Raw genomic sequence first — 24920 nt, 5'->3', positions numbered from 1 at the left:
TTGTTACCATTTTAAAAAGGACGTATTATGCTCTTTCCACTTTAACACCAATAAATGTACTTGGAATGTTGTATTCTCATGTTAAACGATGCCAAAGTTTGAGTTAATGAGATTTGTGCATTTGGAAGTGAGCTCTGAAAGACGTTTGGGATGGCTCTTCAACGCTTGGTTTCATATAGTTTTTTCTAACACTGGCTCACTGTGACATCACAGTTTGATGCAATAAAATGTTGATTTGGAATCTTGTCGGAGCTACGCGGAAGACGCCTCTGATGTGAAATTGTTATTTGAGCGAAGATGGACAAATTCAAAGTGTTTCTTCATCCTCTGCTCTTGAAAGTGAAGCAATATTTGAGATTGCAAATACAAGTAAGCAAAACGCTCTTGAAAAATAGCTACAACCAACACAGTTCTGAGGGCATCCATTTTGTTTAGTTTTGTTTGTGATGTAGGTCACGTGTGTGACGTCACAGCATAAATTGTCGCAGGTACTGATGCTGAGAAACGTAAAACTCTGGTTATTGACATCCATACCTAAACAAATAATCGGATTTTTCTACAAATCCACACTTTGGTCAGAGGTTTTGAAAACCTTTGTTTTTAGTACCAAATACCTGCGGGCTTGTGTGGATGATAGGCCAAATCGTGGAAAAATAACTTTATTGTTTCATGAGATAACCAAGTTGCCCATAAACATGACATATTTTCATGACATACTTTTGACTGATGCTGCTTATGCAGGCCTGATTTTTTTTGTGTTAAATTCCACATTGTTTAGAGGTTTGACCATAATGATTTTAGTGGAGATTTTTTTCAAACAATGCCTTGTAGGAAAATGGTGTTGACCTCATTCGAAACTTACCGAGTCCATTTTGAGTGTTCTTTAATGTCAATGGTTAAGTGTATAGTTTCCTTGACCACATGGAGGAAAAGGTACTAGTGGTTGAATTCAGCACTCTGTTGTGTGAGAAAAAAATACTCCCTGAATATCCAATGAGTCCTGTCTGGGAGCACAATGACCCCTCGGGCCGACTCTTGACCATTTGACCCCAAGTGTGTGCACACATATGCTGCTCTCATTAGTTGGTTGAAGCATTTTCACCAACTAATTTGTGAACAATGACACATTAAAGGACACAAAAATGCTATCATTCATATATCCATGCATTCACGTGTGAGTGAGGTAGGGTGTACAGTGCATTGTGGTTGAAATTGAGGACTAGAACAATCATTTCTAAAGCCGACTGAGGTTAGAGTGCATCCAGGCAGCAGATCAGATCAGATCAGAGAGCTTTTAACTGTCTGGTGTCGAGACAACTAGGGAGTTTTTCCTTATAAGGACAGAGGACAGTATTTGTTACAGAGCTGAAGTATGTTACTAGTTGCCACTGTGCTGCACTGGTGAAGACACAGACAAGCTCAATCAGGAATACAGCCAAATACAATGGAACCCCAGTCAGCGTCAGTTAGCTTCATCATTTCTTATGGAAAAAGTTGATCAAAGTCAGACTCTCAGGAATGAATTAATGATGCTAAGTATTTCTGTCGCCCTCAAAGTTGAATTTCTGCTAGTCTTTTTTATATGAGTAAGGAAATCAGGCCAGCTATGTACACACTCAACAAATAAATGGAAATGTAGTCCGGATACATGAGAGCCCCTTAAGGCAATCCGTTTCATAGAAAAGCTACTTTCAGTCGCCTCACAGCTGGAAGATGAACAAAGAAGCAAACCAGTTTCAAGGTTGAACCACACTGTAGTGCAGAGCACACTGGGCCTGCATTGTGTGCAAACACAACAACAATGACCACCTGTGAAATAAACCTGGGAAAAAAAGAAAGATTCATCTACAGGTGGCAACGTGTTTTCTATGAATGCAGCTACACGTGCATGAAAGCTTAACTTTCACCCATGAATAGATGGTAGGGCAGACTGAGACATGGGAATATACATGTCCCCCTTTCCAGTTCACAGAGCAAAGATAAAACGGATAACGGAATGCATGCGGGCTAGAGGGGGGTACAAAAGCATGAACAATGTTGTTTAGAATGCCATGGAATAATACATCATTAGACCCTTTCAAATGAGTCACAAGTGAGACAAGGTCTTATATATATATATATATATATATTACACTGTGTGAAACTGGGGTACAATAATGGTTTTTGTCCACACTAAATATATGCCACTGGGATAGTAAATGTACTCCCAGGTAAAAGGTTTGGGATAAAAGGTACTGTATACCCTCAAACAAAAATGTATATTATTTAAGTATGCAGACCAATATGTAATATGTATTCTATCCTAGGCATGTCGTGATTGGATCCATATGAATGAGACATGCTTTGATATGCACCACCCACATTGTTTAGACATAGGTTGCGGTCCGTTCAAGGTGCATTCCTCGGAAATTATATGTGCCACAATTTTTTTATATTTCAAAATGTTCTTTGCACACTAGTATGCAGCCCCCCCACCACAGTTTACACACACTTCACACTTGTTTATGACCAATTACGGATCACTGTAGGGACAAAATGCATGAAAGTGTAAATTAATCTTTAGGTAAAGACACGTGCAACCCTCCGATGACATGGAACAGTAAGGAGCATACATACATATTGTCCTGTGGTCACCAGCTGTGTGTGGACAACCTTGGAAGGAAAGCAGCATGACAAACTGTTTGATGAAACAGATACAGTACATGCTGACTCAGTAAATCCACATTAACTTCAATTAACAAAGGCAATGAGACTTGCACCACTGAACAGATGAGCTACACATATCTTCAGAAGCTTGCAGTGAGCTTACAAACAGTGAGCTGGAAAGTCAAACATCAACATCCGCTGGATAGTTTCTGGTAGATCTAAGGAAATGACTCTTTCCTCAGGGATTCAGTCTAAAAACCCACATTTATCTCTGCCTGCACAACATGTTCTCTTGCTTTGATGCTCATTTTATTATTGAATCCACTCCAGTCTGTCAATGGTTATCTGATACAATGGTTTGTCACTGCATTATACGACACCTAAAATATTCATTCATTCATTTTCTACCGCTTATCCTCACGAGGGTTGTGGCCGTGCTAGAGCCTATCCCAGCTGTCTTTGGGTAAGAGGCGGGGTACACCCTGGACTGGTCGCCAGCCAATCACAGGGCACATATAGACAAACAATCATTCACACCTATGGACAATTTGGAGTCGCCAATTAAGCTAATGAGTACACCGGAGTACCCGGAGAAAACCCACGCATGGCAAGAACATGCAAACTCTACACAGAGATGTCCGAGGGTGGAATCGAACTCAGGTCTCCTAGCTGCGTGGCCTGCATGCTAACCACTTCTAATATATATATATATATATATATATATATTCCCTTACTTTGCATCTTCAACTATTAAAATATGTTAAATGATTGTCCTTCACATGGACTTCCAAAAACATTTGAAAGTCTTCCAGGTACCACCTGCTTCTCCGCATTGGTCTCACTTGAAGTAGTCATTCATTTAGCTTCTAATTCTTATCCACATGTGAACGGATGACTTGGTGAAAATGATACAGAATACAGAAGGCACACCTACAGGTGGTGCATGCGCATAAGGTCTGTCGTCTTTTGCTCGTCTGGCTTTTCTAGAATGGTGACAAAGTGGAACAAATTCTGGGAATCACCGAGTATAAGACAAAAAAATATTAGGAGAATGTCCACAGTCATGTCAGTCTAAATATTGGGATATTATGTTGGCTTTTTGGCTGTGTGCATCACCACGTATAAAGAATGAATGTAGGACAGTATTTCAACACCCTACATAACAGCGGCATGTGCGGTTCATCAAACCTGTAATTTACTTACTGTAAGAATAGAAATTTGTTTACTAAGCTGTGTGTTAAACAGTCCAATTATTCGATTATGAAATGGTGATAATGCTATAATAATGCAAACACCCTGATTCAAAAGCAGTTGAACTGAACTTTAATTCAACCTCAGGCTGCAAAAATGTTGCAGTCATCCAATGTATTGTTTCAGTGTAATAAACACAAAGCCCCACAACTAAATATAAACCAAGAGGCTTATAGGAACATAGCTAAATATGGTCATTTATAGCTGTACCCAGTCAGAGGTTTCCTGTTTAATCCAACAAACTCTTGTGCCTTCTTATCTCTGTGCTGCATATTTGGATATAAGACATCAAACCTTGTTCTCCGCTGTCACTGCAGCTTTGACGATAACTCGTTTCGTTCCAGAAAAGAAGCACTGTTGGCAGAAAAATAGTTGGGACAATGATGGTGGGCTTTGGAAAGCCAACTCAGCTTTGCACTTTGCTTGTAGTTGACACTCACAAAAGGACATTTCTGTTTCCATGTCCACACAAACAAGAATATTTTATACAGGTATGGTTTTCTTCGCCAGCATTTCAGTGCACTGAAAACGGTCAGGGTGAAGATTTTCTGCGATTTATCAGTGTTGGAATGCAAGGTAAAATTAGACCTGTTGTGGTCTCTATTGCCTCATTTTTTGATGTAAAAGATGTCTTATTACCATCAAGTGTTGCCTTTGTGTTATTGATATTCTACTGAAGTGTGGATTTGGGATTAAGTGCACTTCACAACACCCTCGGGCCAGGGTTCAATTCCCACCCTCGGCCATCTCTGTGTGGAGTTTGCATGTTCTCCCCGGGCATGCGTGGGTTTTCCCCGGGTACTCCGGTTTCCTCCCACATTCCAAAAACATGCTAGGTTAATTGGCGACTCCAATATGTGCCCTGTGATTGGCTGGTGACCAGTCCAGGGTGTACCCCGCTTCTCATCTGAAGACAGCTGGCATAGGCTCCAGCCCCCCTGCGACCCTCATGAGGATAAGCAGTAGAAAATGTATGAATGCACTTCACGACCAGACTGATAAACTTCCATTCTCCTTCACTAGCCATTGTAGTTGACCATGAAAACAGAGCAGTTTATTATACAAAAATAATAAATATTAGACATTTATTGACAACATTAAAGTTCATTATTGCTTTTTCCATGTTGCTGACATGTTACATAACACAGCACAATTTTGCTGATTTATTGCTCCCTGCTGTATGATGGACATTTTTCAACACGTCTCTTGGGGGGGAACTGACCTGAGAAACAAACTCATTCTTCCACTCTCACTGTGACCACTAAAAGCACAAAGAGACCACAGGGTCACAAAACCAAGACCCAAGGGGTCCTGTATATCACGGGGGCCTAATCACAGAGCGTTGCTGCTACATGTTAAACATACGAATGCTTCCAGATCACCAGGGAGAGTGGACGCTCACAGGGTGGGAATCATTACAAATCATCGTGTGAGACATTCATCGTGAGAGATCAGCCAACCAGGCGCCATGCACAGAAAAGTCCCCATTGGTGTTTACTTTATTCTAAAATGACAAGCCGGAAGAGTCAATTCAATCTTCATTCCTTTTGTGTTGTAACACAGGTTTCGAGAGATAATGAAAGAGGAGCGCGGTGTAGCTGCCAGATGCTGCACATAGTAAACCAAGAAACCAACTGCTCGTTCTACTGGTTTGACTTCCTGGAGATGCCTGAAAAAAAAAAACTCATTCACACTATTGATTGTCTGCATTCTCCAGGAGCCAAAACCACACTGTACCATTTACAGTGCTCATCGGGCACAGGAACTTACTTACTTTAATTAAAGGGGACCTATTATGCTAATTTTTCAACCCTTTTTATTGAGTTGTGGACTCCTATAGAGCAACTACACATGATAACCCGCACAGAAAACTTTGTAGATCTTCTAGAATCTACACCTATACCAGCTGTATTTCCATGGATTTGCACATTCCTATTCCCATTGATGCATTCCATGTGGAAAAATAAGTTATTGGTGTGGGCAGTCATTTTATTTTGCCAAGTGGAAAAAACATTTTAAAGCACACAAGTAGGGGAGGATTTACAGTAGCTTAAGCAGGTGATTTAGTACGGGGCTGCAGCTCTAATGCTGCCATCCAGACAGAGGACCACACATGCTGTGCAACTGATGCACAAAGTGGGACACCAACTGGTTATGTTTTTGTGGGTATTCAAATAATTGTGGGCGTTCAGCTTAAAGAAAAATGTTTCGCCTGGTTGCCATGGAGGGGATTAGATGTGCAATATAAAAGGCAACTAGAGCTCTGAATAGAAGAGTGAGGATGGGATTAGCGGCGTTAGAGAGGCCGCCATATGACCTGCTGACCGTTTAGTTCATCAAGTACGAGGGACAGGAGTGTTTGCTCATTAACAGCAAACCAAAATTCCCTCAAACCAAAATCTCAAAAAATATATATTTTTGTTTTAACTGGTGTAAAAAGGTTTAAAAAAGCTTATGGCGTTTTGAGGTTCCGCATTTTGTGGTTACATACACACTCCAAAAAATTCAAAAATTTATTTTGCGCCATAAACACGAGACTAACTCAAAAACTTGTTACAGTGGAATCATTAAGGATAATGATCGTATTGTAACATCTACCCACGTGATGGAAAGATGAGGAGGTGGTTAATCAACAATGTCTTTAAAGGGGACCTGTTATGCTCATTTTTCGACCCTTTGTATTGAGTTGTGGTCTCCTATAGAGCAGCTACACCCAATAACCCACACAGAAAACTTTGTAGATCTTTCAGAATTTGCATCTATTCCAGCTGTATTTCCTTTGATTTGTCCTTCCTGCCAAAATGGTCTTCAATTGATTCCACCCACAACCCACCTCCGGACATGCCCACTTCCCTGTGATTGGTCACATGCCCAAAGTGCTTCCTAACTATGAACCATATAAGGGAGTCCGTCCCTCTGTGACATCACAAAGAGGCAGTTTTACCACGCCTTTTGAAACAGAGTGTTTTAAGTCATCCCAAACTTCTTTCTGGGCTCACTTCCAAATGCGCAAACCTCATTATCTGAAACTTTGGTATTGTGTAACACGAGATACAACATTCTAACTACATTTATAAGTCAGAAAAGTGGAAAAAGCATAATAGGTCCCCTTTAATCTCTTAATATTCTCTCTCAAGTTCGTTTGTACCTCTGTAAGCGAAAATAAAGGCCCACTCCTCATTCCTTCAAAAACTAAACAGGCCACTGTCGGACAAACCATGCCAAAACAACATCAGCAAAACTACGCTCCCTGCATGGAGCCATCCACCAGTCGAGTTCTAAAGCTACAGTCACACTGCCGGTACATTTACAGCCTAAATGGCCGGTGGGAATCTGTATACATGAACAAAATCCTCCATGCTAAAATTTCTGGGGTGAAAAATCCAAGTTCATCCTCATTACTCCCACATCTTTGCCCATTTCCTTTTTAAAGAAACTCGTAAATTGACTCATCAAAGCACCATGGACTTTAATTATAGCCATTACACATGAAGGGGAATAGAAATATGCTAAAAGGACTGCCCCCCCCCCCCACCGTGATTTATGAGCAACTTGGCAAGATGATGCAGTTTGGAGAAATAACAGATCGTCAGAAAGGTCAACAGAACATGACTTTCTTTCTTTGTTCCAGAATAAACAGTACCTTCTTAAGTTGTCATGACAGTCCTAAATGGAGAACTCAAATTGTGCTTTTTAAAGCACCTTCCTGGGAGCGCAGGCTTGTGAGACTAATAACTGAGGCACACACAAGCCATTTCTTGACTGTACAAAGTCGCAAACCGACGCTTAGAATATGTGACAAGATGTGTCGGCCTGTTGAAAGAGGCTCCATAAGTAATCAGGAATGCAATTAAGTTGCACTGACGCACCTGCATTTCTAAATGAGATCTGAATTTGACATATCGGATTAAGAAAGTGTGGTGTGTATAGTACATGCATCAATCAATGATAAGGGTTGTATAAATATTGTGCAGTTACAAACGTAATAATGCTCGTCTTTTTTGAAAATGAAACAGTCAAAGGAAGCTCACACCTTCCCAGATGTATCATGTGCATCTGTTGCACAACCATGTGAGGTGCGTTGGAACTAAATGAGTCAGACCGCCTCGTAAATATTGTCCATGTGTTGCAGGTGTCATGTAAAAAAAAAAAAAAAAAAAAAACATATTCCAGACATGACTAATGAATGAACTAAGCAGAGTTTACAGACAGACTCTCTTCATCAATAGTGATTGGTGGCATCATGTCTGGTCAGAAACAGTGTGAAGTGAAGAAGATGACACATACTTGTACTGATTAAATCAGCATTTGATTACTCAACCAATCCATCTAGTACAATACAGAACTACTACAGTACTGACGGTCTCAATTAAATAAATTAATCACTGCCAAAATACTTTAACCACCTTTAAAATGCTCTTATTTCTTAATGAGATCACTGTTAAACTGCAGTCAGACACCTATATCAGTATTGACCCAAATATAAGACATTATGCAAAATATAATGGGGTTCTATACATACATGCAAACCAACAAGCCACTAGTTTATACATGTTTGTTTGTTCCCATTCTAACACCAACATTAGCTATGCACATCAGTTACTAATATTTTAAAATATTATGGTTATGTGTTCAAAAAATATATGAAGTGACTTTTTTCATTACACCTCTTCCGCAGTCGAGCAACTTTCTTTCCTTGAACCTACAGCATTTCTCTTATCTAGAATGTTGTTGTTGTTCCTGCAGTGTTTATGTGACTGCACTATTTATCATTTGCAGCATTTCCCCGTTTACAATTTTACAGTGTTTTGGGCCAGGTATATTACTGCAATTATAACACCATAAGGATTGTTGAGGCTGTCTTTTTCACTTAATTTGTCAGTTAATCTTAGACATTAAATACGATGTATAAACTCGAAAATTATGATGTTTAGAACTATATTTATACAAATTAACTAGAACTAGACAAGGTAAGTTTAGTGGAATTTAAAATGTCTAGAAACATACCTAACACAACATTACAATGTCATCACGTACTGGGAGGAACTGCTAGCATATGACCAATGCAAAGTGAGGGGACTCTATGATGCTAAACCATGTTACCACTACGTTCATGATCAAACTTTATCTTGAGAGAATGTCCTTGTGTACTCCTTGTGTACTCACCAAGGCTCGGAGAGAGGACTCGTCCAGGGCAGCGTAAGCCTCCGTGGACATTTTGTACATGTTGGGTGGTTATCAGACTCAGGTGAGGACACACTCTCAGTCTTCTTGACTGTGACAATTCCGCACCACCTGCTCGACTCCTTGATGATTTTTCTTTTCTTATTTCTCGAAGACTAAATCAACCAAAAATCAAAACGTGGAGCTATTCAAGGACATAACATGTTGCCCGTCGCATCCAGAGCTGTGATAAAAAAGTAAGAAGCCACAAACTCACCGGGAGACGTTGGCCACTTTTTGAACTGCACAATCAGAGTGGAAGGTGCACGCCCCGCCCCCATCTGGGCCGGCGGCCTGTCCCTGTTCACATTTAAAGCGCGCCATACGCCACTCTGTGGACGCTCCGAAAAGAAGAGTTGTGTATGGGAGGTGATTAGTGTCCTTAATCCCGTGTAGCCCAGTGTTAATGCTGCCATTAGAGGGACATGTTCGTTTAGTTTTAGTAAAATACATATAAGATAAACATTGAAAGAGTGAGGCAGGATTATAAATTGTAAATATGCTATGAAAACCGCACCCCCACTGCGCCACCAAATTGGACTGCATTTAAAAAGAATTTGAATGCTGTTATTTTACTTCATTTGTTGCACTCTTTGCAGTATTTTCACTAGTGTATTATTTCATCTTTCTCATAATTCAGACTGAGCAATATATATTTAATTGTATTGTCTTATATAGAGAATATAGAGAAATTCTATATTTTTAATTGTATAAAAATATACATTTAGTGCTTTTAAGCACATGTTGGAACTTTTTGTTTAGGTACAGTTGGGCAATGAATTGGGTTTATCAGATATAAAGACTGAGGTCCTCCACCAGGCTGCACAGCGGAAGAGTGGTTATAGAGTGCAGGCCTCACAGCTAGGAGACCCGAGTCCAATTCCACCCTCAGCCATCTCTGTATGGAGTTTGCATGTTCTCCCCATGCTTGTGTGGGTTTTCTCCAGGTACTTTGGTTTCCTCCCACATTCCAAAAACATGCCAGGTTAATTGGCGACTCCAAATTGTCCATAGGTATGAATGTGAGTGTGAATGGTTGTTTGTCTATATGTGACCTGATTGGCTGGTGACCAGTCCAGGGTGTACCCCAGCTCTCACCCGAAGACAGTAAACTACTAGAGATGTACTGTAGTGAAAGTGGAACACAGTACAGATCGGAGCTATGACAGAAATGTAGACGAACATTTATTGACATTAACTAAAGACAGTTACAGACAGTTACAAAGCTGAGAGTATAGAGACAGTTGCTGTGCACAACGATCGACATGCATGAACAAACACCACGCCAGGAGATTTCACCTTTCGCTTGCTCATCTCTGGTGGGAATTGTTCTGATATTAAACCAGCAACATTTTCATTTAGAAAATAATCTTCATTAACAAATGATTTGCTATAGATTTTCATAAACTTGTGGCACATTTCTTTGATACAAAACAATCAATATTCTTTTGCAAAATATAACAACATAAAATTCCATAATACATCAATGAAGACGGAACAGGACATAATGAAAACTATCAAATATTATCTAAAGTACTAAATATGAACATTCTACAGTATAAAATGTTCTCTTGTTCAAATATGAATAATTCAAGTGCTATTAAGGTTATACAAAGAAACATTGAAATTAAGGATGGTGTATACAAATGTTTTAGTAATAAATGAGACGAAAAATGTAAAGTATACATAGCAAAACCAAATCACCATTTTAAATGTTAACTGTAATATGGTGTTGCTGCTGACAGGCACTTATATCAACTTATGATTTCACACATGGACAGAAAGGAAAAGCAGAGATAGGAGAGGAGCTCATTCTTCCTGTTGGTCTTCATTCTGCTTTTTCGGGAGCTATGAACAGGACAAAAGGTCAATAAAGAACAATATTAAGCGCCAAAAAAACCCCATACCCTCTAGCCCAGGGGTCGGTAACCTTTACCACCAAAAGAGCAATTTTGCTTCCTCTTCCAGTAAAAAAAAATTAGCTGCCAAACATTACACAGCTTATGAACTTTAAGAAATTGTACTAATTTTAAAATATTACCTCTCAAAATTGAGAACAGAAGTGCGTCTACATGTGCAGTTGATTTAAACACTGAAAACTCACTCCCAGATATTTCCCATTCTTTTCGGAAATGCATTTTCCCTACTTTGGTGTAGAAACAAATGACTGTGTGCGAAAGGAGCCACAACAACGGCTCCAGAGTGGCAGGTTGCCGACCCCTGGTCTAGCCCCTAAAGCAAAAGGTTGGCATTGCAGTCCCATGACTGATGAGCCCACAAAACAAGTAGCATGTTGCAATAATAATTATTCAACACTAAACAATGGAATATGATACAGTTTAAATGGTAAGCTTACCTTTGTTAACACGTTCCTTCTGTTTCCTCTCGCGTCTTTGTTCTCTGTTAAATGTAGTCTGGTGGACATGCATAAAAAAAAGACAGGAAAAAACACTCACATTTTGTTCCAATATAAAACATTCTGACCATTAAATGAAATAATAGGTTTGGACTAGACCTACCCCTTTAAATAGTCAGAGCCTGACTTGTCAGAGTCCAGAAAAGATGACAAAGCCACCTCAGATTCCCGACCATGCTGAGCTTTGTTTTGTGCAGAAATGTCACAATTGGACGTCTTTCGTTGACTGGGCCGTCCAATGTAGCCTCTCTGCCATTCCCTTGGGCTTTGTCCTGATGTGAGGTCTCGGTCCAATTCCAAATCCTGATCCGAGAGGTCACCTGTGTGGACACCAAACACAGAAACAAATATCTCAAGAGGAAGGCAAAAGCCAGATAATGTTCACACAGCAGCCACAACATTAGGTACACCTGCTCATCGTATCATTTACAAGGATAATAAGGCTGACTTTTCATTGTCAAACACATTCACTTAGCATGTTGTAGTTGTTAATCATCCAACATGGTGCAGAGATTAGAATGGCATTTAGCGGGTTATTTATTCAAACCACTATGTTCACCTGATTTTATACGATAAATAAAATTTACCTTGAGACTTTATACTCTGGAGATAAAAATCTGGAGAACCCCGTCCTAATGCGTCCTTGGCAGGAGTATTTTTGATCGATGTTTTTCTTATATTGTTAAGTGGAAAGGTGGTTTGAGGGCGCATATCGCATTTATCCTATAGAAAAAAAGAACTAAGATTAGCGAATAATACAGGTACAGGTATACATTTTTGTTTGTGTTGTATTCTGCATTCATAAACCAATTCACAGAAGAAATATTCACCCCAGCTGTAAAAAAATAGGTCATAGGACATATTTAAAATGTTGGGTCGTTTTGAACTGAAAGATTGACATACCTGATGGTGAAAGACAACAGCCTCTTCCAGCGCAACACCACAGAATTCACAAGGAATCACCACGTCGCCCTCTAGTGGGCTGGCTGGTGGACTGTATGAGGCTGGCGAGACCGATCGAGGGAAGGTGGGGATGTTAGAGGCCAAAGTGTTAGGGAGGCTTCGCATCAGACCAGAAGCATTTCTGTTCTCTTTAGGGGGAGACGACGGCTGCTTGCTGTAAGACGCAAAGGCGGAGGCAGGGCTGCAGCCAGTCTTCAAGACAAAAAACAAGCAAGGTAATATAAAGTTTGAAATCTTTGTTGCTCAACCTACTCCAACTACACATGTAGTCACACAAGCTGAGGTGGAGAGAAACAAAGTTATAAAAAGATAAAGAAGGCTTGCTACATGGCATGTAAGAAGATAACATTATATTAACTAATATAAAGTCTGTTGTCAATATCAGAGTCCATGTGGGATAAGAGGTAGCCACTGTAACATTGTATTTTACAGTCGTTCCTCACCACTCTGTTTCAAAATCCAAGGCTTCACTCCATCACGGTGTTTCAAAAATACAGTGGTGTTTGACCTCTTCCTGATTTATTTTTTGTTGCATGTTTGTCACATTTAAGTGTCTCATATCAGCAAACAAATTTAAATATTGGGTGGTAACAGAACCTAGGAGCTCTAAGATAGACATCGATACAATAGAAATGTAGCACTTCAACTACAGTATGTCAGATTATTATGGGGACAAATCAAACCTGATGCAAAATGAGGTCATCTTCAGGAAACAGTTCTTCACAAAACTCACAAGGAAGCATGATGTCTGCAAGATATTATTTAGATTTTTAATCAGGGTTTCTTGTAACTTTGAAACTGAATGGTTTTCATTTTACCTGTTTGATCACGGTCTTGAACCACACTTGTGCGAGAGGGGAAGTCCGGATAGTTGTTGTTGGTTGCAGACAGTTGACCCCCGACGGAGGTTGTGGAGGTCTTGGTATAGTCCCAGATGTCACTCCACAAACTGGCCTCTCCACCGCCAGCCATGGACTCTCCATCTGTCTGCAGGCTGAGGGCCAGCATGTAATCCAGGCCTGATGAGTCCTCATCTTGAAGTGGCCACATATTGCTTTGACTCAAGAAGTCCTTCTGTTCTGCCACTACAAGAAAAACAAAACAGTTCCATCCAACATGTTATTGTTCATGTAAATTTAATTCATGACTACTTCACTGTAGAAAATGAATGAATGAATGAATACACTGCAAAAAAGGCTGGCCAAATACAAGGAAAAACGTTGGCATCGTTTAACATGACAATACAACATTGCACCAACATTTATATGTCATAAGCTGGTTTTCAAGTAGCTCTCCAAAGGGCTTATTGATTTCTTATCAACCCCTATACTGTCAAAATTAGAAAGTGCGGTTCGGCAGTAGTCCGTGGTGGCTGCTTTATATCATATACGTATATATACACATAATTTCAATTGCATAACAATCCATACTGCATGTATGTATGTATGTCTTCCAACATTTCTTTGCACTGGCAATTTTCATGTGAGTAATATTTAGTGTAGCTTTTGTCTGTAGCTTATTTTTTTAAGATCATTTCCTTATGTCATAATTGTGAAGTTCAAACCCAGGTCTGTAAATTACAGATATATTTTGGACACCTGCAAGCGAAATATGGAATAATAAGGAATAGACTCACATTGGCTGGATGTCATATTCCTCGGGGTAATATTCTTCCAGTTTCCGCTGCCCTGTGGTCCCGTTGAAGTGTTATACAATCTGGACTCATATGTACGCGGAAAAACTTGATGTTTGGCTGCACTGAGGTTGTTTTCCTTTGGACCTCGCTCTTCTGCTCTGAGGGGATTTCGAATGGAGTGGCCATCAAACCAGGCCCCTTGAGGGTGGAGGTCTGCTGGATTGCGACTCAAGCTGCTGTTGTTCCGGTCTTGGAGCAGCGCAGTACTCCCACATAACATGGGATGCAGGGCTTTTTCCTTCAACATGACATTGCTCTTGCACTGTGGACAAGGCTCGGTACGAGCACCACAGTAATCCTCATGCTCTTTGGATTGACCAAAGGCAATCTCCAGCTCACAGTATTGGCACAGGACCAGTCGCTGAGGGCAGTCAGAGTTCTGCAGAGGGCATAAAGTTGCGATGATGCACGACTCGATATTATGGAATAGGTCATGCTAGGCCTGTCACAATAATTTATAAATATTTTAATTAAAACAATGTAATGCAGTCAATCATTTTTGTTGGCCTTGATAAACTGACATGTGCATGCATGCCTGTTCTTTCAGGAAAGTCTCCCTTTCAGGCTGGATGACAAGAAGGTTCATTCTGCAGATGTCTATGTGCATTGGTAGTACAGTGGAATGAACGGAGAGCGTTAACCTCTCTCCTCCACTCTTTGCCCCAGTACATAAAGGCGGGGCTACCTTAGCTGGCAGCAACTTATCCTCGTGAGCAAGCATTCCTAATATGAATGATCAAGGTGATCGCATGAACACCGACAAAATCGATATGTTGCATTTTTTTGAAAGTAGTGACAAGGAAGAAGAATACAACCAACTTGTATGCACACCACAAACAGAGGTGGGAGTGTGACCAATCACAGCGAGTGGGCGTAGCTGGGAGGGCCGGGGGTGGAGTAAATTAAACAACCCATTTGGATTGGAAGCAGAAGTCAAAGCGCCGAAAATTAGCATAATAGGGCCCCTTTAACAGAGACAATTTATTTAAAAGATCCTGACATTCCAATTACAATGTTATATAATCTTGAGAATATTACAGTTTATTGTTTTTTATACAATGTACTCTCATTATTATGTCATATGCTTAATGAAATATGTCAATAATATAAATTATTTATCTGCAATAATTCGTAGGACAATTACTGTCCTGCAAAATGTGTTATTGTGACAGGCCTAGTTAATGGTGAAAATCATCAGACATACCTGGTGAACTTCAATGTGATTCTTGTTTATCTTGAGTCCACACTTGCAAGTAATCTGAAATCAAAGGGGGGGGGGGGGTCACGTGATGTAAACGACAATATATAATCTTAGTCTGTATTGTGTTTTGACAAAAACTGCTGCTCCAAACATTTGTTTAGCAGTAAATTGACTTGAAATGAACCTTTCTACAGTTTGGACTCAAAAATTGAACAATTTCAAGCCAATATCATGCGGGATGTCAGCACACCTCACAAGACTTTATTTCAGCCTTGATCATTTTGCTTTTGCATTTGGCTGCAACTTTTCTGAAAGGACGACAGTGGTTAGAGAAGAACATAAGCAGGGATGGTGTCCACGTACTTTTGCTCAATGTTACCAAGTGTTTCAATGCCATGAGTCAAATATGATCGCCAGTAACCATGTGTGGCTGATTTAGATGTATTGTTTTTTTAAAGAGCAGTGTTTTATTTTGATCCCTCGCAGATGACGATGCAGCATCTTATTGTGGACACAGGACGACAAAGTATAACCATATGACAATGTTTAAATGTTACTTCAAACAGGTAGCACATCAATGTAGCAGTTAGCAAGTCTGCCTCACAGTCTGGAGATCCGGTTTCAAACCCCTAATAAAGCTACATGGTATAGAAAATGGATGTATGTTACTTAAAATGTTTCCTGTACTATTAAATGTTTTATGATGAAGGCATTATCCCAAATATAGTTGATCTCAGTGATACATTTCTTTTGACTGTCAACCAAATTAAAAGGTCGAGTAGCATCAGATAATACATTTTGCTGAAACTCCTACCTGGATGTGCTCCTTTTGCTTGTGGTCCGGCAGATCAGAACGTGGTACCGGCTCCTGGCACACATCACAAAGTGCGATGTTTCTCCGACAGTGGATCTCATGGGTTGTGAAATTTGCTTCTGGAATGTCATGCTTGCTAAAAAAAAAAAAGAAAAAAAAAGAAAAAAGCACTTCCAAAGGAAAAACAGTATTCACCACCAAAAGTTGATTGAATTTAGTTATGCTTACCAATTGCCACAGAAGTGAGTATTTTCATCTGCCATGGTTGTCCAGAAGCCTGTGAAAAGGATCATTTTTCAACACATTCGACGTTTACTTTGACATGACCATTAAAATCACATCAATTTATAACTAGAAATTGAAAGACTGTTTAAAAGGCGGTCTCCAAATAATAACAGCCATCTGCATACGTTTGACCAAAACAAACTATTTAAAAGGTGTCTGTGGTGTGTTTGAAGATATTAAAATTCAAAAAGCCTTTCACTTTGCTTACCCGGTAATCAGTCGTCGGCTAGCTAATGTGAACAAAGGTGGACTTCAGAAATGACAAACAAGCATCTTCACCTTATCTGGCTGTTTTAACCACACAAAATATAAATGTCGTTCGAGGTGACGCCTGTAGCTTGGTTATGTAGCTTAGTAACCTTCAAGTAGCTTTGCATTAGCTAATGCTAACAAACTTGCTGACAGCAAACTGGCCTGGCTATTACACCAAGAAGCTATCATCAGCTAGCACCATCGGGTTTCTGTCACCCACAACAACAAAAACGAGACATGACAGTCATACTAAGATGAATTATGACGGCCAATTGCGTTCTAAATGATAATACTGAATAAAATGGAAATTCACAGACGAACGCTAACAAACCCCACTACGTATCAATTTATTACGGTGGCCGAGAAGGGCAAAACATGTTAACAAAAAAAACCCAAAACAAGTTGCAGTTAAAAAAGGAATGTACCAAACTCTACAGCTTTATAAGAAGCGATAACGTTTGGACCAACCAGAGGAGGTGAAACATTCCTTGTTCCCGTTAATGGTGGTGGCCGAGAAACGCAAAAGACGGGCAAAACACACACAAGACCATTTCCAAATACAGCACTCAGCGGGTGGTTGTACCAGACGAATCAGACCGGAAGCGATAACATTTGGAGTTGAGCGGGCGTTAATGGAGGACAGTGGCATCATATTTTGCCCCAGTGGCACACACATGAGCTTGTTGACGCGATTTTGTTGCACAAATGGGCACAACACAGATCGTTGGGAGTTGTTAATTGGTACTTAACCAGACGGAAGGAACAGAGGAGCAGGAACAGGAGTCCATCAAATATTTTAATGAGGGTATAACAGGGGTAGAGTCCCCTTCCGGGTGGTCTACTTATAATTTGTGTTGCTTTTTGTTAAAATCTTTTGCATTTCTCGTCTACTTAAATTAACCAGGAAAGGAATGTACCAACTCCCCAGAGCTGATAGTGCCGAGCTGAAATAGTGGCCACGGCGTTACCCACCACTAGGGGGTGCGTCAGCCGTGGCTATCCATTTAAATAGCGCCGAAAACAATGACCAGTCACCTTCTGCTAACTTGAGGCACCTCCTGGTGGTAGCATTCAATGTCGTGATTAACCATTGTCTGTTCGACAGTTCTGTGTCTCAGTATATTGCAATCAATCCGTTTTGTATGCCGCTCATCCTCACTCGGGTCGTGGGGGTATGCTGGAGCCTATCCCAGTTTACTTAAGATGTGCCTTTATTCGTCCCTCAGTGGGGAAATTTGTACTTCAGGTGACAGGCAGGGTACAGGGTATTCGACTGGTTGCCAGCCAATCACTCACTCACACACCTATGGACAATTCAGCATGCATGTTTTTGGAACGTGGGAGGAAAACAGAGTATCCAGAGAAAACCTTGGCACACACAGAGAGAACATGCAAAGTCGAACCCAGGTCTTCCTGATCTTCTGCTGTGTGCACCGCTGCACCGCTGTGCAGTCTTCAAACCTCAAATATACAAATTCAAAATATGCACATAACGACGAGTACAATAAGCAGTCAACTAACGTCTACACTTATGGAAATGGTTACGATGTGTAAGGTTAAGGTTGGTTAAAACATGTACAAAATAAACATCTATATCTTGTTTTTATTGAGCTTGAAATCTGCCAATACAACACATTTGTATGAAGACATTTAAATTTTGTAAAGGCACAGCTTTGTTCAGATAAAACGCTGATCTTATTTACAGCAAATGTTTGAGCATTTGTGACACCCCTCCCGTCAAAATAAACATCAAAAACTTGATTAATTTTTACAGCCCTTGGACTTTCTTTAATTCTACATGTAGAAAAATATTTCAACATTGTTATATGAAATGTAGCAATGACAAATCTGGGAAATTATGAAGTATGGGCAACTACATATGTGTAGGGCCTGGATTCAATAAGCTTGTCAAAATAAAACATTGAAATCAATTGATTTTAGTGTAATTGCTAAAATAGTATGCACCCTTTATCTTAAAACAAGTTTAAAGTTAATGCACTTGATGACAGCTGCTGGTGCTTTCTGTTTGGTTGACTGATTGTCCACAAGGAAATGACACCAGTTTGCATGACTACTGTTAAGTATTCCCTTGCGTCTATAATGCTGCCAAATAAAAACAATATAGAATCCTTTCAACAATAGTTATTAAAATATGGTAGTACAGACAGCCCTGCTGTTGTAGCCTGAGGAGTTCAAGACTGAGAATGACCACGGGGATATTTACATTTGCCATTTTGTGCACAAATGCAATACTAGTTATTAAACCGGGGGATGTAAGTACCAGAAGGAACAAACAGCCATCCACAGTTCAATTGATCGGCACCACAGAAATACGTAAATGAAATATAACTGAACTAAAAATTCACATTCAAAGTGTGCTTTTGTATATTTTTCCACTAGACATGAATAATCAATATGGTGGCTCCTACAAACTATACAGTGGCTTCCTGAAAGCCCTATATCTTGCATTTTATGGTATAATTTTACCCATCTTTAGTCATAAAAAAAAATCTGTAAAAAATAAGGTAAATTTGTGAATGCAGTCATAGCATCACATCCACCCGTGAATACATTGTATTGTATTGGACACCATGACACAAGTGTCCTTGATGGACTAAAAATCTGTAGCTTGGTTTTCTCCGCTAATATCTTGATACGTTACTTAAGATTTTACATAAGAATGGACTATTTGGTCAATCAAACGTGAATAAAATGTATGTAAAAACATCTGAAAGGCGGAAAAAGCTCATTACCACTTCCAAATGTGCTTGGTCCTACCTTACCTTAAAAAGTAAACAAAAAAACTAATTTTGTTTCCATGTTGACCAGTCCTGTCAATAATACATTTAGTACACTGTGCTATGTATTTCTAGAAGGAATAAACTGAGGGGAAAAGCAAGACAGTAGATGGAACTGTGAGGAATGAAGAGAAGGCACACACAGAGTTGAGACAAGTCGTCAGAGGTAGCAGAGGAGAAGAGGGAAAGAGATGAAAAGAAATGTTCAGAAAATAACCATTGAAAAAAAAAAATGGAATGTCTATCTGTCCTTGGAACCCAGCTTCTCAATCAAGTCCTGGAGGGGAGCAAGCTCTCTCCGGTCAATAAGGTTGAATTCCTGCAAGACACACAAAACAAATGATTCAGAATATTGAATAAACACTCTATGAATGGGAACTATACATGTTAAACTGACATTATACATTGATTTTCATATTTGTAACAGTGCTTAACTTCTTCCTATTTGGGATTTCCTCATGATAAAAGCCACAAGGATTTAATTACTTTATCTCCAGCATCACGTGTAGGAGTGAATAAACCTTAAAGAGTCTAAAATAACAACACTCACCTGGACAAAGAAAATGAAGTGCTTGAAGGAGGTGTTGAGGTGAGCTTCCTCCTGCAGCTGCATCACAGAGTCAAAATGCTGATGGTAAATGTGGGCGTAAACCCTGAAAAGGCGCTTCAGAATGGTTTTGGCCACAGACATGAAGTTCTTAGGAAAAGGAACTCCTATGGTGGACGGACAAAGATGATCAATTAGAGGGTTTGCTTCATTTCAACCTTGGTTCAATTGTTTGACCTCATAAAGATCTGTCATCTTCTGAACATAAGGTCTGCTTTTGCTTGTTTTCTGTGTCAATCAAATCAACTGCCTTTCAATAGGATGTAATTAACTTGAAAAAATAATCCTTGTATTGCTTTTACACATTGTCACTGGAAAAAGTTAAAATTAAAAGCCAAGTCATAAGATTGGATATTTGTAGCAAGGATAATCTGTGGATTTCAAGCCTTCTCTGTCCCCGGGCAGCTCCTCAGTGTACCGAACACATGATCATCAAATAGACACTTGGCATTGGATTTCTGCTTATTCTATAAATATACACAACAGAAGTGTCGTTGTTTTTTTGTGTTGTTTCATTTGTCAGAGAAGAAAAAACAAAATATCAGTAAACAACGTTTTCATTCCAACTGTGCCTTCACAAAATGTTTTGGTCACCTTTTTATAAAGATTTTTAATGAAGCCTGTCAACATTTATCTAGAGATTTAGATAATAAAGAGAATGAATCTGTCATCTGCCCAAATCTGTGATTCTCAACTCATGGGTCGCCACCCAAAAGTGGGTCATGAACCTGTTGTCAGTGTGCCTCAGGCAACAAAACATTTTTTACAGAAAAATAATGTTAATAACTCATCTGAATTCTCATCTGCGCTATTAGCTTACTATGTCATGCATGAGGTGCGTGACATGTTTCTGGACAACTTTGTCAAGCTTACACAGGAGCTGTAAGCGTACATTAGCTCATTACCTGCAAAAACATCGACATACATCTTTTCAAAAGTAACATTGACTGCCACAGTTTTCAGTTTTCCGTTTTCCTCCTATCAAACAGCTTGGATATGAAGAAGGTGATGTTGGTGGCGCCGTTGTTGTTGTTCCACTAATAAATAGTTGGAGTGCATGTGCGCACACACACACACGTCTGTAGAATACATTCACACATCTGTACCACACCTTTTCAAACCAAGCGTTTTGAGCAATTCCAAAACTTCTTTCAGGGCTCACTTACGAACCTCATTATCTAAAACTTTGGCATTGTTTAACACAAGATTACAACATTCTAACAACATCTACAGGTCAGAAAAGTGGAAAAAGCATCCCCTTAAAACAATAAACATGGACGTCAGTCACCATTCTGCTTGAATTTGCTTCTGTTTTTTTGGTCAAAACCAGGTGTTTTCGCTGAACTCCCCTATGTTCTACTACTGATTTATAGACCCAAAAGGGTCTATTTTTATTAACTAATTTGTGTGGAAATGTACATATGGTGTTTGAGAAATTTGGGTTGAAAAATATCTGCCATTTTTCTACATGTCATTAAGGGGTGATGGTGGGTCCAGCAGCCAGACCAGTTGAGAACCACTGATCTAGATAACACTGTGTTTTGGTGCTAGCCCTTCCTGTCTGCAAGGATCCAGCCTCCAGCCATTTTATCTGAAAAATTAAAAAAATGAAAGAAAAATAAAGTTAAATAATCAAACCTTACCAATCTTTGAGGGGAAAAGTGTCTCATCATCCAGCTGGTCTTGGACCCACGTCATCAAGTAATCTATGTACTTCGGGGCAGAGCACTTGATAGGCTTTTTAATATTGGTGCCGTCAGCCCAGTGGTACTCATATCTGCAAAGACAGTTTCACAAAAAACCCAGTGAGCATAGCCAGTATAATAAATCTGACTCAAATACGCAGACACAGATCATAAAAATCTAAAAACTCTACATATGGCATGGACTTATTCATTTCTGCCAGTTCAGAAAAACTGTGGGAGAAGATAAGCTAAAAATAAGAGTCGACTGGAGTAACGTAGCACCATCTTTTGCACATGCATATTTTTGATCGCAACTCAGACCAGGAAGTAAGCCCCAGTGTGTTCCTCTTGATTAAGCACTGGCTGTCACGATAGGAGAGGATAGAGGAAATGCCAAATCAAAAGATCTACTGTTGTCACTCCCCCACATTGCAGTGTGAATTATGCAGCTTCACTTTATCATGGTTTTCTAAAATGTATTAATTAATGATGCTGTTTTGTGGTTCAGTATGGCCTGTAATAAAAAAAAAAGCCTATTTAAGCAAATTGTATGTATTGTTTGTCCAAATGAAATAAATCCATGCATATACTGCAGAACTGCTTTCATTTACAGACACTGTAATGTCCACATTCAGTGAAGTATGTTGTTTTTCTCGGGTGAATTCAGTGGCAAGTTATTCATTATGCTGTCCTGTTGCTGCAATGGCATAAGATCTACAGTGGAAATGCTTAACACACCAGTGCACCATTGTTTGTTTGGTACTATTTTGGGAGAAATTTGAAAACCCAATACATACATTGATTGATTTGATCTATAATTGGTTTCACACCGTGATATACAGTAAATGTTCATATAACTATTACTCACTGCATTACTTCCGTACCTTGGTCCAGCAGACATCACTGAGCAGCTGGTCTCTGTGCAGAACTCTGTGATGGTACCATAGAGCATGTTGATCTGGTTGAAGAAATCCACCGCTGTGAAACAAAATTATGTTTTTTTTTAAGAAATATCAATACCCTTTATGCAATGTGGACAGACTGATTTCTTTTCAACATACTGTTGACGGCAATCCACTCATTGAGATCCTCTCCCTCCGGCAGCATGACAGCCTGCCGCAGGTTTCCACTGCCCAGTGTTGCCTCAGCATGCTTTAACAGCTCATACTGATGGGAGCCTTCAGGGATGTTCTTCTTAGGCTTAAAGGTCTTGGATGAGCGACTGCCACTGGAGAAAAACACAAGCCTGACTGGTTATCATTATCTCTTTCGGGCAGGGGTTTTTCTGTGGCAGTTGGCCCTTATGTGGACATCTGCTTCATTGTCCAATACGGCGTCCCAGGGTTTTGTTCTGGGTTGAGTTGTTTTTATTTTGTTTACGTTGTCTCTGGAACATATAATCATATTTTTCTGACCTATAAATACAGTTAGAATGTTGTATTCTCGTGTTAAACGATGCCAAACAAAACTACAAACAGATAGACACATAGTATATTTGTATAATATTTGACAGATACAAGCGAAAAACGGTGAATGCGGTTTAAATGATGTGCTCCAGTTGCGTGAGTGTACATGATGAGATGCTTGAAGACATAAAATTCTTGAAACGAAGACATGCCACCACAACCTCGTTATTCTTGCCAATGGTCAAAGTTGTTTGTGTCAAGTAAATGGCCCAACTTTTGACGTCACCAAATAAAATGAGGTGACCATCCATGAGGTAATTTTTATAAAGGAAATACAAGTGACATCATAGTTTAGACGAGAAAGACGTAGATGACGTCTAATGTTTAAGGTATCATTTAGAATTGTGAGTAGCATCGCAACTTTAGCTAGCCTTAACCGTCATGCTAGCACATAAGTTCTAATGAGACGGAAGTTGCTGACATAGTCGAATTAGAACATATGCCACATAGTGCTCCGATGAACGATAATCTATATACGGTATTTTCAAAACATATAATAACGTCGGTGAGTCGTTTTTAGTAACGGTGCTTTGTTTTGACTTACTTCCCCTGCTGGAACTTTAGCTAACCGCAAGCTCCGATGACAAATTGACAGTAACTTTGGGAATGGCTACCGGCTTTTACTTACAATAGAAAGCTCATCTTGGCGAAGCAGTCGTCGGAGAGCCTCGTTGAAAACTTGCAGCACTCGTTTTGTCAATAGTAACTGTTTTCACTATCACAAGGAAGGCACTCGGTGTGCTGCTTCCTATGCTAATACCCACTGCACCCACCGAAGCGCTTCCTCTCTCTTGTGTCTGTGGCGTCTCAAAGGGGCAGGCTGTCGCCCCCTGTCGTATACAGACCGAAGCTACACATACATGATGACAACATCCAATATTTTTTTAGCTGACATAAGAAAGGGACAAAGGATCTTGTATCTAACTCTATTTAAAGTAGTTATTTGAAAGCCATTCTGCAAAAAATGAAAAAAAAGTTTGATAAGGGTCAAAACAAGGCTGTGCAGATGTCCCTTTGAAGAGAATTACTATATCTTTCTTTGGTTACTGATATACAGACTAGCCAGGTCATATACAGGGATGTCGAAGTGCAGCCTAGGGGCCATTTCAAAAAGAGTTTGGACACCCCTGTGTAGACACTTCACTGTCTATCATAAACGCCTTCTTTAGATTTTGCTTTCAAAGATTGTTTAATGTCTCAACAAATCAATTGCAAACTTTTAAATGCCATTTAAAGAAATGGCCTCAGAGCAATGGTACAGTGAGCCTCCTGTCAAATAATTTGGTGTGATTGGGACCTTCCCTATACGTCACCAAAAACTGATTTTCTGGAGCATATTTGAGAAGCTTTCTTGTCACACCAGACTCTGCTGACTTGCTCACTGTAGAACAAATATTAATTTCATTTTTGCTGTGACATAACCAAAGCCTTAGCAGGTTTCATGTTTTTCTTTATTTTTCTCAAGCTTCTAGGCCTTAATGTAATGTAATGAAAAATTATGTTGATGCCCTACATCATCCACATGAATGTTTAATTCCGTAAACCTTATAAGTAGAATTACATACGATGTCTGGGTTCACATTCAGTATAAAGCGAGATGAGTTCCCCTTCATTTGT

At 39.7% G+C, this 24920-nt stretch overlaps 3 protein-coding genes across 8 annotated transcripts in view; all 3 read right to left on the bottom strand.

Moving 5' to 3' along the window:
• The window catches only part of smtnb (smoothelin b), a 43480-nt gene extending 34149 nt beyond the window's left edge, over window positions 1-9331 (bottom strand). For all 5 annotated transcript variants that reach the window (XM_078789789.1, XM_058071057.2, XM_078789791.1 and 2 more), the window contains exon 1: window positions 9064-9331. In XM_078789789.1, the coding sequence (XP_078645915.1) occupies window positions 9064-9123 (60 nt within the window). In that variant the 5' untranslated portion in view covers window positions 9124-9331. The remainder of the gene's footprint in view (window positions 1-9063) is intronic.
• A 957-nt stretch (window positions 9332-10288) lies between these two features.
• Window positions 10289-17426, bottom strand: trafd1 (TRAF-type zinc finger domain containing 1). 2 transcript variants are annotated; one of them, XM_058071804.2, is made up of 12 exons: window positions 17216-17426; window positions 16439-16487; window positions 16211-16346; window positions 15400-15453; window positions 14136-14574; window positions 13318-13584; window positions 13183-13247; window positions 12440-12691; window positions 12124-12259; window positions 11640-11856; window positions 11477-11534; window positions 10289-10968 (listed from the first exon to the last, which is right to left on the bottom strand). In XM_058071804.2, exons 1-12 carry the CDS (start codon window positions 17421-17423, stop codon window positions 10930-10932), a joined length of 1920 nt encoding a protein of 639 aa, XP_057927787.2. In that variant the 5' UTR covers window positions 17424-17426; the 3' UTR covers window positions 10289-10929. The 2 variants fall into 2 exon arrangements, with proteins under 2 accessions (XP_057927787.2, XP_057927788.2); XM_058071805.2 differs by lacking the exon at window positions 17216-17426 and adding an exon at window positions 16704-17127.
• A 904-nt stretch (window positions 17427-18330) lies between these two features.
• On the bottom strand, window positions 18331-24117 carry LOC131127953 (MOB kinase activator 1A). Its single transcript, XM_058070375.2, has 6 exons — window positions 23932-24117; window positions 22899-23065; window positions 22722-22815; window positions 21796-21929; window positions 20096-20259; window positions 18331-19864 (listed from the first exon to the last, which is right to left on the bottom strand). The coding sequence occupies exons 1-6, from the start codon at window positions 23943-23945 to the stop codon at window positions 19787-19789; spliced, it is 651 nt and encodes a 216-aa protein (XP_057926358.1). The 5' UTR covers window positions 23946-24117; the 3' UTR covers window positions 18331-19786.
• Window positions 24118-24920: the final 803 nt, after the last annotated feature.

The sequence above is a fragment of the Doryrhamphus excisus genome, linkage group LG3 (assembly GCF_037039965.1).
Source record: "Doryrhamphus excisus strain RoL-2023G ecotype Guam linkage group LG3, RoL_Dexc_Guam_v1.1, whole genome shotgun sequence".
Classification (NCBI taxonomy): Eukaryota; Metazoa; Chordata; class Actinopteri; order Syngnathiformes; family Syngnathidae; genus Doryrhamphus; species Doryrhamphus excisus.
This window is presented reverse-complemented; position numbering and strand designations above follow the sequence as displayed.

Coding starts and splice junctions, on each gene's coding strand:
- trafd1 (XM_058071804.2), bottom strand. CDS start 17,423: ATGTGTGTGCCACTGGGGCAAAATATGATGCCACTGTCCTCCATTAAC. Junction 15,454..16,210: donor AGCAAAAGGAGCACATCCAG/GTAGGAGTTTCA, acceptor CTTTGATTTCAG/ATTACTTGCAAGTGTGGACT. Junction 10,969..11,476: donor GAAGGAACGTGTTAACAAAG/GTAAGCTTACCA, acceptor TCCTGTTCATAG/CTCCCGAAAAAGCAGAATGA.
- LOC131127953 (XM_058070375.2), bottom strand. Junction 20,260..21,795: donor ACTTTTCCCCTCAAAGATTG/GTAAGGTTTGAT, acceptor CGTCCACCATAG/GAGTTCCTTTTCCTAAGAAC. Junction 19,865..20,095: donor ACTTCATTTTCTTTGTCCAG/GTGAGTGTTGTT, acceptor TGTGTCTTGCAG/GAATTCAACCTTATTGACCG.